Genomic DNA, 19,247 nt, shown 5'->3' on the forward strand with positions numbered 1-19,247 from the left:
TGCAGAGTTGGTTCTCTCACATCTTCTCCTCTTTCCAACTGCTGTTGCACAGTAACTTTTCCCCCTTCTTAAGTCTGTTACCCCAGAGGTGCTGCCACCATCACTGATGGGTTTGGCCTTGGCCAGCAGCGAGTCCATCTTGGAGCTGGCTGGCACTGACTCTGTGGGACATGGGGGACACTTCTTACAGCTCCTCGCTGAAACCATCCTTGTAGCCCTCCTGCTTTCAAAACCTTGCCACGCAAACCCAATACAATAATGTACAAATGAGCATATTTACAGTTAGACAGAAAAAAAAAAAAAAGCCGTTCAGGAGTTACGTTGATGTTTAGGTGACTTTCAGGTGCATCTGTCTCTTCGCAACTGCTGTGAAGTGAGATATTAGATTATTCCCTTTCGTCTCCTGTGGTGTCGTAATTATCATTAAAAAGAAAATATTTAGCCATTAGCTAGTTTTTCATAATGGCAATGTTGAATGCTGGAACAGAGCTGAAACATTGAGATATTTTTGATAAAATTCTAGGGGTCCTTTTTTTTCTTGTTCCCATTATATTCTATATAGATTATTTAGAAATGCAAAATCTCTATGCAGCTATAATGTGGAAAACTTTCCATTTCATTTTATGGATGATGTTATGGTTTACAGCAGAGCTACCTCCATTTTATTATTTTGAATTTGAAAGAAAATGAAAACTTCTTGTCAAAGCTTATACCAAAAATCTGGGTAAATAACGTTATATTTATGGTGTTGTAAATGCCTTACAAATCTTAGAAATATTATCTCCTTAGTGACATGATTTCTCTGCTAATAAAAAATGTCAAGGTGTAATATTTAACAGGTCTTTTAAATACATTGCTATAAATAGTTGGGATTATATAATACAGTAGCATGTTTATATAACTTCAAGTAAACAATATGCTTTTTTCCATCTAGTTATTTTTAAAATTGTTTGAAAACAGGCTTTTTGCACTGCAGACAGCAGTTATATTTAATAGAATAAATTAACTATTTCAGCTTTAAATGTGTTACTACTTAAATTAATGGAACATTTTTCAAGGTGTCTCCTTTTTTGAGAAAGAAAAAGTTAAAACAAGAAGTTCCCAATTTGTCTCTAATCAAGTGTTGTCTTCAGCCAACACTTTGTAAACTTTAATAATATCCCCTCTTCTTTTTTCTTTCTAAACTTCATAATCCTAGTTTTTATCATTTTCTCTCCACATGGAAGTCTCTCCATCCACGTATAATTATTTTTGTGGCCTGTTTCTGGATTCCTTCTCTTTCTTCTATAACTTTTAAAATAGGGTGGCCAGAACCCAAAACAGGTGAGAGTACCTTTGATTAATATACCAGCATCATAATGTCATTGTGAGCTTTTTCCATCATCAGCTGTAAGCATGCTAGCATCCTATTTGTGTTTTTGACTGCTCCTATCCATAAAGCACCTGTTTTAGTCGAGGTTTTATCTGACTTCATTACAGCTAACTTAGTCCTGATATTTATGTTTAAAAGAACCCATTCTGTTCGTTTGTGTATTGCGGGTTATATGTCCATTGATACTGAATTGTGCATGAGATCATGGCATTCATTCACAGTATCTGTCTCCCTTCCTTTCTGAAGTCCTTTTCATATTCCTTAGAGTTCCATTTCATTCTGATTAGCCTGAGATAACTGAGCAGTGGCTGAAAAAGTGTTTTAGACTTCGTTATCACTTTTTGTACTTACGTAGGCTCTCTTCAGGGTAATGTAGTATAAATTCCCTATTCTTAACAAGTTCTTCCTTGGGGAAAGTATGTAGAATTATACGTGCTGTCTCTATGTGTCATTTACTTTGGCAGGTGAATGAGCTCCGGGTAAGTTTTTACTTGGTGACTTTTCAGCTTGAGTCAAGGATGAATAGGAATTCTTGTCTTGCCTGATGATCTTCTTTGATAATACGGGAACTTTGTTTTTAAACTTTTTTAAAAAATAATGCTTGTATTTTCTCTTTTTTCTTTCACTGAAGCTGATTCAACGGGTACTCACTCTCTGTACACAACATACAAGGACTACGAAATCATGTTCCATGTTTCTACTATGTTACCATATACTCCAAACAACAAGCAACAGGTAGGATGGACCGTGCCTATTTAGAATTAATTTTTCCTTCATGTCCAAAGTAGCTGAACTATTGAATATTTATGACAATGTTCATTTGTTACTAGCAAAGAAAACACTTAAAGAATCAAAAGTAAAACTGACCATCTCTGTGTCAGGTAGCTGGGCAAAGCAGATCATTGTAGGTACATCATAGGTGGATTTTTCTCCATAGGACTGTTTCTATTTAATTATGCATAATTTACTGAAAGTTTGTAAATATTATTCTATGTCAGTAGCATATCTGTGTTACATAAATAAGAGTTCAAATATTAAGTCAAAAGGACTGGTGTACTTAACATGATTTTCAACCTTCTGCAGCAGAGTCCATTGCACGTTCCCCAAGTTGTAGTTAGCACAGAATCAGAGGTGATGAGTGGGTGGTCCAGCACACTACACAAGAAGACATAAGACAAAATCCTCCTTGTTTTTTTTATTTTTTTTTTTTATTACACTGAGCAGATATGTAGGCTGACCTGCTTTATTATACTGAAGGAGCTGGTCTTGTTAAATACTAGGCCATCTGGTTGTGTATGATGTGTATGCATTTTAAGCTACAAATGATGTTCTTTTGTGTTTCTCAAAACAGAAATTTACTTCAACAATTAAAGATAACACAATGTTCCTTTTAGTTTGCTTTTGTACACTAAATGCTGTACTACTAGGTTGGTGCAAAAGTAATCGTGATTTTGGACCATGAATTTTAAATTGTTATAACTAGGCTCAAACACATCTTTGTTAGTCAAAATAGGAACCATTACAATAAACAAGTTTGCCAAAGAGAGTTAAGTTGTTTGATTCCTCTAGCATAAAAATCTGTGCTTTGGGATTCAACAAACTCTTGGAAAGCATTTTCTGCATCCTGCTGGTTGTGGAAGGGTTTTCCCTGCAAAAAGTTGAGATGCTTGAAGAACTGGCAGCCAGTTGGCAAGAGGTCAGGTGAATGTGGCAGATGAGGTAAAACTTTGTAGCCCAATTGTTCAAGTTTTGAAGCACTGGTTGTGTGATGTGCAGTTGGGTGTTGTCGTGGAGAAGAATTGGGCCCTTTTTGTTGGCCAATGCCGGCTGCAGGCCTTGCAGTTTTCAGTGGATCTCATCGATTTGCTGAGCATCCTTCTCAGATGGAATGGTTTTGCCGGGACTAAGAAAGCTGTAGTGGATCAGACCAGCGGCAGACCACCAAACAGTGACCACGACGTTTCTTTGATGGAAGTTTGGCTTTGGGAAGTGCTTTGGAGGTTCTTCTCGGTCCAGCCACTGAGCTGGTCATCACCAGTTGTTGTATACAGTCCACTTTTTGTTGCACGTCACAATCCGATCGAGAAATGGTTCATTTTGGTTGTATGGAAGAGAACGACACTCAAAACTATGATTTTTTTGATTTTTGGTCAGCTCATGAGGCACCCACTTACCGAGCTTTTTCACCTTTCTAATTTGCTTTCAATGATGAATGACCATAGAACAGTCGAGTTCTTTGGCAATTTCTCGTGTAGTTGTAAGATGATCAGCTTTGATGATTGATCTCAGTTGGTTATTGTCAACTTGCGATAGCCAGCTACTACGCTCCTCGTCTTCAAGGCTCTCGTCTCCTTTGTGGAACTTCTTGAACCACCCCTGCACTGTACGTTCGTTAGCAGTTCCTGGGCACATGTGTTGTTGATGTTGTGAGTTGTCTTCACTGCTTTACAACTCATTTTGAACTCAAATAAGAAAATAGGTCAAATTTGCTTCTTGTGTAACATAACTTCCATGTCTAAAATAAATATACAAGTAATAAGTCAGTAGCAAACAAACAAAAAACAACAAACTACAAACAACCAACCAAAGCAAGAAAAGCGCATTAAAATTATGTATAACATAACCACCTTTTTTAAGAATGTATTCCAATATCAAATGGGAAACTTCAGCAATGCAAAAAACACAATTCCTTTTGCACCAACCTCATACTTTGTAGTTTACTTTTTTTTCTTCACTGTTGTCTGGGATTTACTGAAAGAAACCTATCAGAAAATTATTACAGAGTGTCTTAAGGACAATTACAGCTATTTTTCAACTTGAAATAGAACCTACTTCTGGCTTTTAAAAATATATGAATTGGGGAATGATTTCCAGCTTCCAGTTTACTCCGATACTAGCAGGTTTTTGTTGTTGTCTTTCCTCTCTGTTTAGCTCAAAATTTTCCCTAACAAGATCTTCTGTTTGTTATGTGTAGAAATTAAATTGTTACAAAAATGAAAATGCCCATGCCTAAATTTTTTTAGATGGATAATTAACATTCTAGTACTTGTCATGTAAAAAGGTTTCAGTTTTCATCTTGAAGTATCATTTGGAATTCAAAAAATGAACAATAATAATTTATAATAATGAGAAATAAGAAATCTAAAATTGTGAAAGGCCGTGTTTAAACCTCTACAACTTTTATTTGTTTGTTTTTGTTAAAGCTTCTGAGAAAACGACACATTGGAAATGATATTGTGACAATAGTTTTCCAGGAGCCTGGGGCACAACCATTCAGCCCAAAGAACATCCGGTCCCACTTCCAGCACGTCTTTGTCATTGTGAGAGTGCACAGTCCCTGCACTGACAGCGTTTGTTACAGGTAGCTACCACTGGTTTCACTGCAAACACGGAACTGGGGTGCAAAGGGAGGTGTCGTTCCTCTTCTGAATTCTCAGTAGGGAAGCATAATGAAAGATGGGGGTCAAGGACATTTTTTCGTCCTGTGAATGTAGAATACTTCTTTTTAAAATGTAAATAGACACACAGGAGTAAGCAAAGGAAAGGCACTCAATGAGAAGATCAGTGCTGTCAGTATGTCTGTACATACAGACAGGTGTATATAGTTAAGCATTTGGGAATGATTTTTTAAATTCTGTTCTTACTTCCTTTTTATTCTCTTCATTAAGAGTATGCTAGAAGAGTATTTCTGTTTTGATTCTTACAAATTCACTTCTTGTTTGGACAATTTGGGCATCTGAGCTTATGTTCCATTTTCAGTCCAACGAAGAAATTCTAGAGCATTGTGCAGCAAAAATATCTTAATGTGACCTTAAAGTCAATATGATTTAAATAGAAAATGGTAATTTCAAGTGACATATAAGAAAGAATTACAAGATGGCAATCCTATCTAGCATAAATTTTTTAGCCAAACTGAAAATATATAGAAATAATGAGTTACACTTCTTTTTACATTTAATGAAACTTTTAACCTTTGTTATATCTTGAACTCTTAATGTATTTTTATTTTTAAAAGAAATGAAGTGTCAGAGTAATGGATTTAAAGTAATTATCTTGAAATGAGGTCAATGTAGAATTAAGTTGTCTTTGCTGAAATACAAATATTCACCTAAGTGAAGTCAAGTGCTTATTCAGAGGAAGCACTAAGGCTGCAGTGGTGGAAATGGAGTATTAATGTTTTCCAAGTAAGTATAGTAAGGCTTAAGAGTTTTTCCCTCGTAAGTTTTTCAAAAAGCTCACACAGCACTTCTGAACTGATGCTGAACTTTGCATGTGGATCAAAGTGGAGTAGGCACGTTCGTTTAAGGCAGCTTGCTGACAAATTCTGCTGCCGCATAATTTATGCGGACATAGCTTGTTCTTAAACTTTTAGACATATATTTCTTCTCTCATTCAGTACAGAAACTGATTTTGAAATAAAGGTAAAATAGGAAATACATTCACAAGGGCTACAGACGCTTTTTCCATTTAAATTGGGTGTTGCAAACACAGAGAAATACCTGCTTTTGGTTATTATTTTAAATAATATGACTGCATATTTTCAATTTCTTCCTTTTAAAAGGCATGGGAAAGATTCATGCTTGTTATACCATAATACTTTCAAATATCTCAGCATTCTATTTCTGGCCTTCAGACTTGCGAATCACTTTCACAAATGTTCACAACTATGATGGCTGGAACCTTACCAGTTACTATTGGTGGATAAAATTTGAGAATTTTGGCTCCGCTGATACTACGGGTTTAAATTTTAAGGGGAGAGGGAGCAGGTAGGAAAAAAAGTTGTGGGAGTGTCAGTGTTCATTTTGATAGAGGAGACCGCCAGAGCTTTGGATGTTCTGTGTACTGTCTTTAAAGTTAAAATACTTTGGTTTTTTGTCTTCTCAGCGTGAACACTTGATTTAAATTTACAAAGATCCATTTTAGAAAGTTTTTCTAGGAAACTTTTCAAATTAAGTTTAACCTCTTTTCACAGAATTGTTTGGAACAGTTTCGTAGATTCGTAATTCTAGACAAAACAGGAAGCCATATAGCATAAAAATGTACTAGAATTTCTATTAAAAACTATGTTAAAGGGATAAAACAAAACACAGTCTTGGCCAGTGACTCTCCCTCCCAACTAAGATAAACAATATTTCAAAAGTCTGGCTTCTCTGTTGGCATCGTTCACTTTTTAAAAATTCTCTAGCATATGTTGAAGATTAAATTGTTATCCCTGTGATTCATGATACTGTAAACCTAATCATCAAACCAAATATAACCGGCCAATTTTCATTACGTCTAGTAATTGTCTTTAACACTTAGGCTTCTATCTCTTAATAACAGACCCTTTAGGACCACTGAAGAGGATCAAGAGTCAGATGGTTGCATCATTAGCACCTCTTGTTCTGTAGTTTGATATATTGGGATGCATTTGAAGGATACATGACAGTCAATGACATCTTTCAATATCAGTTGCCAGAAAATAGAATTTATTTTAAAAATCCCAGCACCCAAACCAGAAGATATGGTTAAAGATTGGGTGACTTCATTTTATTTTTACTATTCCTGTGTGCCCAACCCCCCCCAAAAGCTTTCCTATTGTTTCTGCAATCTCAATTATTGATTTGGGGGGCAATTTCTCTGGTTATGTTTTAGGATTCAGATATTAGAACGAAGTGTGAAAATAGTACCAGCTAGTTTTCCAAATGAGCCACCACATACATTTCTGGTGTGTTCAAGGTCCATCCTATTTTTCTTTCTAAAACTCAGTTACCATGATATTTTGGGCAGAATTAGTTAATGCCTTTTTCAGATCTAGTTATAGATATGTAGTAAACCTGATTTGAACTCTTGGAGCATTTCTTGTCACAGAACGATTGAAGTACAGTTGTCAGTCTCTTCTTAGGACAGACTGCCAAATGAATGATACTGGACTGGAATGACAAATCTTCAGTGATGCCAAATAGTTCTCATCCACTTTTTATCAAAAGAGAATTGACGTGGGAAAATAGTGAAGCTTGTCGGCATTGTCTAAGGCAATCTTCTTGGAAGTCCATAGCTTGGTACAGAAACTAAAAGGAACAGTTGAAAAAGAAAGCATCTATTTCTGTCTCCAAACTTCTAAGAAATTGGTTATTTCTAGTATTTTTGGAGTCTGCCTCTATCACTAGCATGCAATATCAGCTATTGCAGTTGTTGATCCAGAGATTTAAAAATCAGTAGTGTGAGGTAAACGCACAATTTTGTACTTGAAGCTCTGTTTAAGCTGGATGCAAAAATAAGTGGCCTTCTCTTTGTACAATAAGGGGCACATAATCTCCACACTGGCAAGATTAAAATATAATTATGGGTACGTTGCTGAGAAAAAGAAAGATAGATTGAGGGGTTAAGGAAAAAAAGGAAATGTATTTTTCTGTATTCAAACACTGCTGAATTTGCATTGCAGTGAAACACTCTGCTTATTTTTCTTTTATTTCTTTTAGTGTCGCTGTGACAAGATCCAGAGATGTACCATCCTTTGGACCACCTATTCCAAAAGGTGTCACGTTTCCTAAATCAAATGTTTTCAGGGACTTCTTACTAGCCAAAGTCATTAATGCAGAGAATGCTGCTCATAAATCAGAAAAGTTTCGTGCGATGGCCACGAGGACCCGTCAAGAGTACTTGAAAGACTTGGCAGAGAAGAATGTCACCAACACACCTATTGACCCTTCTGGCAAGTTCCCCTTCATCTCGCTTGCTTCAAAAAAGAAAGAAAAGTCCAAGCCTTATCCAGGAGCAGAGATCTATAGCTCTGGTGCTATTGTATGGAGTGTCCATGCAAAAGACTACAGCAAGGGTATGGAAATAGACTGTCTCCTGGGCATCTCTAATGAGTTTGTAGTCCTCATTGAACAGGACACGAAAAGTGTGGTGTTCAATTGCTCCTGTCGAGATGTGATAGGATGGACTTCAACCGACACAAATATCAAAATATTCTATGAGAGAGGTGAATGTGTTTCTCTGGAGAGCTTCATCAGCAACATTGATGATATCAAAGAGATCGTCAAAAGGCTGGAGGTTAGAATGTGTTTTCTTGTTTGGTTCCCCTTCTTTACATTCTTCTCTTGCCCTGCTGCCAAATAAGGCTTCCGTTTAAGTAATGCTTGAGATCCCTAAAACTATTCTAATTGTTTATCATGACATCTATAAGGACTGTCCTGCTTTTATTTCTCAAAATCCAATATTGCTTTCACTTTTATCACATATCAGGCAACCTCAGCTGGCTCTGTGTGTGTCAAAATGCCTCTATATATTAAAAAAAAAAAAAAAAAAGGCAGAGCCTTCAGGTGCATAAATTGCTCCTGCACAGTAAGTACAGAAATGTCACCTTATTTCTTTTCCTTGTTTTCCTTCCCTTTCTGTGTTTTTATAGACTTGTTGTGTCTTGTTTCAGATGAAGTTGTAATATCTTTGAGACTGACTTATTATGTTGTCAGCAGGGTGCAGTCCCAAACCCTATTGCAACCTTCAGATATTCATTCTCTGAATGCATGTGATAAACTAAAAATACAGTGAATCATGTTATCTGTTCTTAAAACATCTGTCTGTGCTCATTTTTTATCCAGTTAAGTTAGGAAAGAATGTGTTATGTTTCACTGTCTTTCCTGTAATTTCACAACTGTAGTTGTATAATGACCAGGAAAAAGGGAAAACCAGGCACTGTTAAATTGCTCTCATGGTACATGGAAGAGTTGGCACAGACTCCACTGCACTGTGCCTAGAAACTGTACGCCACCGCATTCTGACTGAAAGTAGTCTTGCAGTTTACTGAAACAGCCAGAAATGTAGAGTGGTTGCTTGGTTATTAATGCATAAAAGATGAAGTAGAGATGCTTGCATAACACCATGTGTTTTTCTATTGTGTGCTGCCATGTATCTTCTAAAATTCCTGTGGTTTCAGTAAAAGCTTCAAGGCAGAACTTGGATAACCAGACTGTACTGAAAATATTCGTTTCAGTGACAACACACATTTCAGCTGATTATGTACCCAGGACTGAGATACATATTTCTTGATCGTGTCCCACCATTGGTCTTGGGAGTTGATTGATTGTACAAAAATGGAGCCCTTAAGCCTCTGTTAGCACTGAAGATCTCTCCTTGCATTAAGCTTTGTCTTCATTTCAATTGTCAGCTTGTGTCTAAGGGCTGCGAAACAGTGGAAATGACTCTGCGTCGGAACGGTCTGGGTCAGCTTGGCTTCCACGTGAACTATGAAGGCATCGTGGCAGATGTTGAGCCCTACGGCTACGCGTGGCAAGCAGGTCTGCGCCAAGGCAGCCGGCTGGTGGAGATCTGCAAGGTGGCTGTGGCCACTCTCAGCCACGAGCAAATGATTGATCTTCTGAGAACATCAGTAACAGTGAAGGTCGTTATCGTCCCTCCGTATGAGGACTGCACACCGCGCAGGTATTGTGTAATAGCTACATTTGATTTGAAATTATATATTGATTTGTGGGGTCAGGGTGGGGAAAGAAATACAAGAGAATAAATGTTAACCTCCAAATACCATGACATAGTTATAATACAGCATCTAGTATTGTAAAGGTGAAAGAAGAGGGCAGGAAAAAATTGCTTATATTCAGACTCCAGGCCCCACAAAATATTTATGGAATACCACAGTCTAATAAAATATGTGAAGAACCTTGTGTATCTTTTAAATTCCATGGAATTTAACATGGAAATCAAACAGCTTTTGTTGACTGTTTTGTATTTATGATGCATCAAAATTAATTGTACATTTCCCTCCATACTTTCCCATTTAGTAATTTGCAATGTCTGTCGATGTAATTCCTGAAAGCTCTGAATAAATAGACTTACATTCTTCTACTTTCACAAATAAGAAAAGCTGTAAATGATGAAAGTATATCAAAGGTATGGATCTAGCCAGACAAATTGCTGCAAATTGTAGTTCTTCTTTACTCAGTAGTAGGTCTTGAGGCATCTCTCTTATTTCCTATCCGTTTTAAGCCTGAGGCTTGTGTCAACTGTGTTATTGCTTTTATAGCTTTAAAATATTGCTTGATCATAAAGAAACAGTAATACGTGGTTTTTTTCTAAATGGGACTTTAAGTCCCTCTATTTTTCTGGAATTCACGTGAAAGCTTTTTAGAATTTGTACTGCTCAGCCGCATCGTTGAATGTTATTCTGATATTCCTGACATCCTGTATTAGTATCTTGAAAATGCTATATAATTTAAATGGAATGATCTTTAATAGAGTAAAATTGCCTGCAAGCTAGCTCAAAGTTTGTGCTAGATTTGCTAAGAACAAGCAAATACAGTTATCACTGTGTTCCTTGCATTATGAGACTGAGACAGTGTTTTGTGCTGCAGTTTTCTAATCAGGCATTATCTTTGTAGAGGTAGATGCTAAATCTTTGTATATTTTAGGTTGGGGCTGAGCTTACGTGCATATTTATTACATTGATATGAAATTGTGTCTCTGAGCAAAGACCTTGTACTTGCGTAAAAGAAGAATCCATGTTTGTTTTCACTGTGAGCCATATTAACTCCTTTTTTAACTGGTTGCAAAACAGGAGCAGAGAGAAAAGAAGTTTTATTTGTCCTTTAGTTGTCAGTGGAAAATTGAATACATGTCAGGGATTAAAATGAGCAATGGCAGAAGGTCACCCATGAGGTATTTGGAAAGCTTTTATACAGTATTTAGCAGCCTGAGGAAATGGAAGTTCAGCTGCAATCATAGCAAAAGGATTAGAGCAGAAAAATCTATGTGGAAAGCACAGATCCTATTATTCCTGAACTATATTAAGTACAGCCAAAAGCAGGCTTAGCTTTAGTGTATCCAAACACATAGCAATAGGAGAAGTTACTGCACTTTTTGAAATAGTGTAGTCAGCATCAGTGAGTTTTGTTGTTGTCTTGTAGTGAGCAAATGTTCATGGTGGGTTATTACCCAGTTATAACATTTCATAAAGCAACTCTTTATCCTGCTTGCTATGTCTAAAACCATTAAGGTTTAGGAACTGTCTTGAATTTGTAGCTATTCTATGTATTTTACTAGAGACTTCAGTATCTGCACAAAGCAATTTCTCTTTTGACAATCATTTTTCCAAAATTGAAGTCCTTTCAGTGTGTCCTCTGGAGGTCATTCAATATTTCTACTACAGTATCTTCTATAGACCATAACTAAAGTAAAGATCGGTTCTGCTTGGTATAATACATTTCTATAAGAAGCAGTCCCTATCCTAATAAATTGATTGGCATTAAGTTGGAGGAAGAGCAGGGGTGCCGTTAGATAAGGTGACTTGCCACAAGCACATGTACAAGGTCAGTAGCAGATACAAAAATAGGTCCAAATACCCTGATGCACAATCTAATGCCCTTACCCAGAGGCAGACCTTGTTATGGTTATATCTCTAATAAAAGACAGTCACTAAAACATTGCCACTGAACTCATTTAGTGGACTGGTTGCTGACCATGAAGTTAAGGACAAAGCAGCAAGAGGAGATGGTGTATTCTTGCTTCTTAAAATGTGACTATAATGTGTCTGAAGAAAGAAGGGAAAAAAAAAAAAAAGAGACCCAAACTATTGAAGTGTACAGTCACAAGGAAAACAGTAGCAGAGACGTTAAATAGAAAAAACAAGGGTATCAAGATTTTAGTTAGGTTGTGAGGGGACTTTGAAAACAAATCTGCTGATCATCCCCAACTACCATGCGGTGGTTCACATCAGAGTGTCCTGGGAGCACACAAACATTTCCTTTCAGGTGAAGCTGAACTACACGTACTTCAGAAGCACACCTCGTGCCTTCCGACTGCTAATTTCATTTGCAGGTCAAGACCAGAGCATAGGCCAAAGGAAAACCACAAAATGTGTATATTGTAGACAGCAAGACCTCAGCACCGACTGTTTCACTTTGTCTGCTTCTGTTAGACTGCACCACTTGGTGATGTCTGCATAGCCAGATAACACGTGATCTGTTTTGTTTTGGATTTTTGCTTGCAAGAGATATTGATAATTATCAGTACTAACGGTGTAATCACTTGGAGGAAGAGCTAGAAAATTTTGCTCTGATTGTTTGTTTTTCCTTCTCGTTGGATACTGGTCTGTGTAGATCAAGTAATCACAATAAAAAAATCACTTAAGTAGAGGTATATACGTTTGTCAAGAGAAATACCAGAATTAGCCTCACAGAAGATGAAGGTCACATCTACTTTCCAAATCTCTCATTTTAAATATATGCAGGAGTTTGTCCTGTGTCTTACGTGGACTGCATTAGTTTATATCCTGTTTTACTCCAGTTTTTGTGCTGTCTGATTCCCGTATGTCCTCAGAAAGCAAAGGGCATCTTTCGGGCTTGGCATCTACGATTTTTAGCAAGTGTTTTGTTTTCATAATGTACAGATTTATCAACTGAGGTTCTCCAAAGCTAAATATGTTTGAAAATAAAGTGTAATGCATTGTTTCACGGTAATCTTGTCTTTTCATGGATATCTGTGCATCAGAAAGATTTATCTCAAAAAGAACAAACATTTCAGGTCTCATTTGTCTAAAATGCATGACTTTTCAAATTAGGAAAGGGAGGATACCCTTCTGGCAGATTTTTTAGCTTTTATAACCCAGTAATCAGATAAAGAGTATCAAAATTTGTTAAATACATGTTTCTAAAAACCAAAATACTACATTTACTGTTTTGTAGAATTGATTCAGCTCTGTCTTCAGATCTCTATCCTTGTGAACAGGAGACATATTTATTTATTTATTTAATTTATTAATAGCAGCAGCATGTTAAATTTCTTCATTTCCAGGAGTTCTTCAGAAAACTACTGTATGCCAGTGATGGAATACAAAGTGAATGAAGGAATGTCGTATGAATTCAAATTTCCCTTCAGAAATAATAACAAATGGCAACGAAATGCAAGCAAAGGACAGGGGCCTCATGTGACTCAGGTACCATCCCAAATGCAAAGTCCAGTAACATCTAGGATTGGTGCTGGGAAAGGAGAAGGGAAAATGCCACCGCCGGAACGAGCAGCCAACATCCCCCGAAGCATCTCTAGTGATGGGCGCCCGCTGGAGAGCCGGAGGTATGTGTCTTCTTCACAAATGGCTTTTTATTGCTGCACAGAGTCTTGTCTGAAAAAAAGCACTATAGATTTATCTAAGTATCTGAAGACTGCTTTTAATCTAGACTTTAATTAGTTAAAAGGTAACGTGAACATGAGCAAAACATTAGCCAAAAGGAAATACCTTTCCTGGCATGATTAACCACAAAATGAAGTGTTACAGGATTGTTAGGCTATGTGGCCCTGTGTTGGATGGTATTCCAAAAATACTGTATTGTTATTTAAGTTTTACATGAGTTACAGTCAAAGTTTTAGATCCAAGTGTTCATGAACTTCTGCATTTCGAAGAAATGAATGGAAATTTTAGCTTGTTCATGGACTGGGCAGAATCACCTGAAGCTCACAAGGCAGAAATAGCATCTAACGGGGTGTTCAGCAAGAAAATTCTGACCGGCACAGGAAGCATATTTATCTGATTGTGAAGTTTTCAGACTTTTTAAGCTCGAAGAGGTTATTTTAAGTTTGCATTTTTCCAGGGTGGCTTGGGGTTTGTTTGTTTTTTGGTTTTGTCTTGTTTTGTGTTTTCTCTGTGTGTGCGCTCAACAAACAAGAAAGCAATTATTGTTAATGTAAATGTATTGAGCACATCCTGTCACACTATTTGCATTCTGTCATGGAAAAAAATGTGTTTTATAGTATTCTAATGAATTGGCGTTGTTTTGATTATCTACACAAATCTGCCACTGTGTCTGCATTTGCAAAAACATCTGTTGAGGGAAACAAGCTTATAGCTTCTGGTTTTTATTTTGGACAATTCCTTAAAAAAAAAACCTGTAGAGATTGTGCTTTATGTTACTGAAGGATATATAGAGCAGTGGAAATAAAATGCATATTATAGAAAACTTTAAGAGGATTCTAATAATTTAAATTAAAGGATTTTTCACATCCTGAAGAACTGGGGATAAGAAGTAAAATGTTCAAAGACGGTACAGCCTAGACTAAGAAACTACCAAGGTGAAATTGAAACGACTGTGTAGGACACCTTGTTAAGAATTTATAATCGTTGCTAAGGACTTTTTTTTTTTTCATTAGACACTATCATACTTCTGCACTCAAACTGATTAGAGAGTGCCCCCCCGTTGTGGCTTTATGTAAGTTCAAGAGATGTATAACTTAAAGCTCCCATCAGTGTGAGTTGCAAAAGAAAATTTGCAACACTGAAAGCAGTAATAATAATTTCACAGACAACTTGATGAGATTATCTGTGAAAAAGGCTGCAGAAGCCAGTGAGACACTGGACTTAGCTCTCTAACGGTGTATTTGGACCAACATAAAAATTGCATGGCTTCAGTCCATATCTGTCTGTTACAGCTGAAGATGGACAGATCCTGAATTTGAAGGAGTAGAACTTGGGGTGTTGGGTTTTTTTTGCTCTCTCCAGTGCTGTAGACTCTCACTCTGCAACAATGGAAAGTGCAGTAATACCTGCACAAAGTTAAAGGCAGTGGCAGAAGGTAAAATTCATTTAGGTTGCAGGTTTTTACAGGCACTTCCATCTCTTCATGGTATTAACCAAAGAGTTTTGTCTGGAGTCTCAAGTCTCCTTGTGCCGAGGAGCATGAGCCTTTGGCTGTACTGAGAAATGCAGTATTATTAACTGTGTTTTTCTTGTGCATAAAATTCTATGTGGGCAGCCTTGCATGCCTAAAGCATCCAGGATTTATCCAGTTATTGGATGCTTCTAGAGAGGGTTATGGCCTGACAAATGTTTGCAAAGTGAAAATTACATTTTCATATACTCAGTATTTGTTTTCAAAAAGTGAAACTTTGTTCATTTCCATTATTTTCAAGGTATATAGCTAGGGTTTTCCTCCTCTAGACATTCTTTTAAGTATTTTTTATTGTTATTCAAAAAGGATCCTATGGGATCTTTTCATCCTTAAAAGTGTATAATCAAAGTAGCTTTTAAGTTTGGCTGGGAGTTTTTTTCTGATGCCTGAAAAATGGCTCCTCTCTTATCTTTTTGGTCTGCTAAGCATGTTACTGTTGGCTGGATCAAGTTTAAATATAGCAGCAGCTTCATAAGGTTAACATATTTCCAGTTAAAGTGAAGAAAAATACATTTTTGTCATTTTAAAGGAATAGTGGGGGGAGGGCGAGAAACAAAACCAGAAAAACACACACAAACAATAAGCTCGCTCCAAGCTTCATTTGTCTTTTCTCTGCATGATAAAAGAAGTGCTTTTGGGGAAACTCAGATACTTCTGTCCTTACTGTATAAAATCTCTAAAATCAACCCAGGTGAGATTTTCATAGCCTCTCTTAATTACTGTCTAATTTAAATTTTCACTGCTAACTTTCATACTTCCCATAGCATAAAGATCCCTGTGAGGAGGTGCTGGAATCTGTGTGTTCTGGCACAGGTGGCAGCAATGCTGCTGCGCTTTGCTCCCTGTGATCTGTTCTTTGCTCAGCTCTCGGTTGGTTGGAGAGATGGAGGACCAAGGGTAACCTGGTAGTTGTGGGTACTGAGATCTAGAAATGGTGGTCCCTGTGATCCACAAAGGGCTCTCTAATTAACAGGATTACAAACATGACCCCTGTTGATATTTTATCTTTATTCCATTTAACTATGTTAAAAATAAATAAAAGCTGCATTACCAGTCCTGAGAACAGGAGCTTTTCGCTTTGCATACGTGAAATCATCTTGCCTCCTTATGGAGACTGCTGCTGTAGGTGGGAGCCTGGCAGTCCATGATCCTGAGAAGACAGGCAAGTGCCCAATCCTGTGCTTAAATTTGTCTTCATTGGATTGTTCTCATGCATCCAACTCACTGGCTTATACTAAAATTCTCCCTATTTCTCATAGTATTCCAGGTTCTTGAATGTATTCATGATTGATCTGCACATTTGTGGGCAGGAGACATAACCCAAAACTTTATAAATTTTAAAATAAATCTCTAATGTTACTGCAACATTAAGACTGAAAAATCAAATAATATAAATGCAGTAAATTCCAAGTTATGGCTTCTTTCATGACATTAATTAGTCCAAATGGGACACTACATAGCCTATAACCCAGAATAAATATCAGTGTGATACATTAAGGAAAACAACCATAAAGCATATATATGTGAAGTATGCTAGAGCTAATGTTATTGGAGAAGATATTATTGATATTTTTTTTCCCCGCTCAATTTTCAGTTTTTATTTCGTATGCTTTGTTTCCAGACTTTATTAAGAAAGAAATGTGCAGGGAAAGGACATAAGATAGCATTAGATGATAATATCTTCTTAATTTGCTGAAAACTGGAACCAGTCTTAACTAAAACTTGATTCAACAAACATTTGAAAAGTGAGAAATCTAGTGAGCAAGGCACACTGGGGGACTTGTGCGCTTCAGTGCTGTGCTGGATGAAAGCTCAAGGCCGCAATTAGAAAATTTCTGAGCACAGTCAAGATTTTAAACCAAATGAAAAAGTGAATTATGGCATGACTGCAGTTAGGCACTGGCTGTAAAATTCCACAGTATGGAAGTATTAAAACAATATTCATTAAGATTGGTATTAGGTCTTACCAAGGACTTTCAAGCACAGTCTTGCCCTAAAACTTCGTAATTCTTTGAACGATGCCTGTGTGTAGTCAGCAACAGTAAGTGTGCCAGCAGTAGTTTATAGGTTAATTCCTGCAGATAGATTCTAGTTCAAACTGTTCCCATATTATATAAATACCCTAATCTGCTGCTGTTTAGCTTGGATCAGTGACGTTTTTCCTAATATGAACAAGCAAGTGTCTGTGCTCATCTTGCCACCTGCCAAGTGAGTGATGTAGCATGTCAGTTGCCTGCCTCACAGGGTTTGAAGATTTGTATTCTAAAGTTTCCGTAACTTGTTTAATTCTTCAAATTAAAACACATACTAACATGAGATTATGTATTATGCGTTTCCTACTGGCACCAGGACCTAGAGCTGGATGTAGCAGTGGAAAATCAAAGGTTTGTTGGTACACCTGGCTGTATGGCCAAACTCTTGTATTCCAGAAACATCTGAGAGGTGCCATGCTTTGTCATGTCAAGAGTTGGTCTCTTGTTTGACAGTGGCCATCAGCAGGGACCAGGGAAAAGCATAAGGAATGCTTAGGGTGTAAAGGAAGACTCCTCACCAGCTCCCTGCTGGCTGCTCTGTAAGGTCACCCAGAGCCAGATGCAGCTGTTCTGCTGTGTTCAACAGCTGTGGATGGGATCTTCTCATCCAGCTACCTGCTAATTGGTTTCTTGATAGTTCCAGGTCTCCTACTTATTTTTTTTGTCATAAGGCATAATGAATAATGATTTTGTTTGCTTGATCCAATATAATTCACGTTTGGACAGATTTGAGCAGATATGATGATATTCTCTATAATCTAGAGCCGTATGGCCTCTTCACTGTTTTTTTCATGCAAAAGCCATCTGGTTATCCTGTTGCCTTCCTCTATCTTTTCTTGTTATAATACGTGTTTTCTGAAATGCAATGATCAAATTGAAGAAAAATATTTGAGAAAGTATACAGCGTGTTGTGAGAAGGTACAATATGACAGCATAATTGCATTTTCTGTTTCATTTGCTATCCCCTTCCCCAAAATTGCTAATGCTCTGTTTTTCCTTTTTGAATGGTTTGTTTCCTTTTTAATGTGAGAGCATTGAATCAGTGTTTTCAGAGAACTGTTACATCTCACAGTGTTATCAGGGTTGCAAAAATCAAATACGTGGAAAGTAAACATGCCAGAATTAAGATTTGCTGTGCGATTTTATTCAGAACTCTTGTGTAATCATATTTTCTGATACTTCCTTTGATTAAGTTATGAGAAATTCTTTTAATAGAGGACATCTGCCTCATTCAGTTCACACAGTGGATGCAGCTCATTAAAGAAGAGCTATTTAATATTTTATTTTCCTCTTCATTACTCTATCCCTTATTTACTGGATGGTATTCAAATCCTACTGTAAAGATGCAATTATTAATTCCTCTCAAAGCTTTACAGTGGTGCCCATTACTATAGTTTCTGAATGCTTCATGGGTATTAATTAAACTTAATTTTCAAAACTCTTGCATGAGAAGAGATGTCATTGGCCCTCTTCAGATTAAGAACAAAGGCAGAGAGAGAAATTATGTTCTGATCATTTGCTGTGTCCTATTTTAGGCATCTTGTATTTGGAAGTGTGCCCAGCATTGTTAATTTTTTATATATTCAAATTACAGCTTCAGTTGACTTCAGCTACTTTGGTAAGTTTAAATCTCAGAAGTAAATCAGGCTTTGGAATCAAATAAGGCCTTTGAGAAACGTGCGATTAGTGACAATGAATGGAAAATTTTCTTTAACAAATGTGCCAGTGGCGATATTGGAGTGCCGCAGCAAGAGCAAGAGCAGGATTCTGTTTGCCAAGTCAGCGCAGTGATGCCTTGACTCTAAGGCCGCCCCTTCCCTTCTGCCGGCCCGCACCACCTTCTCTGCTGAGCCGTGCGGCTCTTGCAGGAGAAGTTGTATCACAAAACCAAACTGCGTGGGGCAGAGGTCCTAAGGGAGGAGGCACCTGTGGGTCATCCTACAACTGAAGACTGCTTCAGGCCGCAGGCACAAAGTGTGCTAGACTGACGTTTTTCTTATGATGTGTATATTAGATGCCTATGCATACTAAAGACATGGGGAAAATTATAACTAATAACATGGAAATTAATTTATTAAGAGCAAGATGGATGCTTCTGATGTCTGTGTTGTCATGCTAAACAAAATAAATGTCTGTCCATCCTACTCACTGCCTTCACAAAAGAAGATTTTCTTCCCATACTTG

General features: G+C 37.2%; 1 protein-coding gene across 7 annotated transcripts in view; it reads left to right on the forward strand.

Annotated features, from left to right (window-relative positions):
• SIPA1L1 (signal induced proliferation associated 1 like 1) overlaps positions 1 to 19,247 on the forward strand; it is a 221,629-nt gene that overhangs the window by 168,295 nt on the left and 34,087 nt on the right. For all 7 annotated transcript variants that reach the window (XM_082058409.1, XM_082058408.1, XM_082058414.1 and 4 more), the window contains 5 exons: positions 2,004 to 2,107; positions 4,576 to 4,733; positions 7,834 to 8,410; positions 9,525 to 9,799; positions 13,163 to 13,441. In XM_082058409.1, the coding sequence (XP_081914535.1) occupies positions 2,004 to 2,107; positions 4,576 to 4,733; positions 7,834 to 8,410; positions 9,525 to 9,799; positions 13,163 to 13,441 (1,393 nt within the window). The remainder of the gene's footprint in view (positions 1 to 2,003; positions 2,108 to 4,575; positions 4,734 to 7,833; positions 8,411 to 9,524; positions 9,800 to 13,162; positions 13,442 to 19,247) is intronic.

The sequence above is a fragment of the Streptopelia decaocto genome (assembly GCF_964273445.1).
Source record: "Streptopelia decaocto genome assembly, chromosome: 7".
Classification (NCBI taxonomy): Eukaryota; Metazoa; Chordata; class Aves; order Columbiformes; family Columbidae; genus Streptopelia; species Streptopelia decaocto.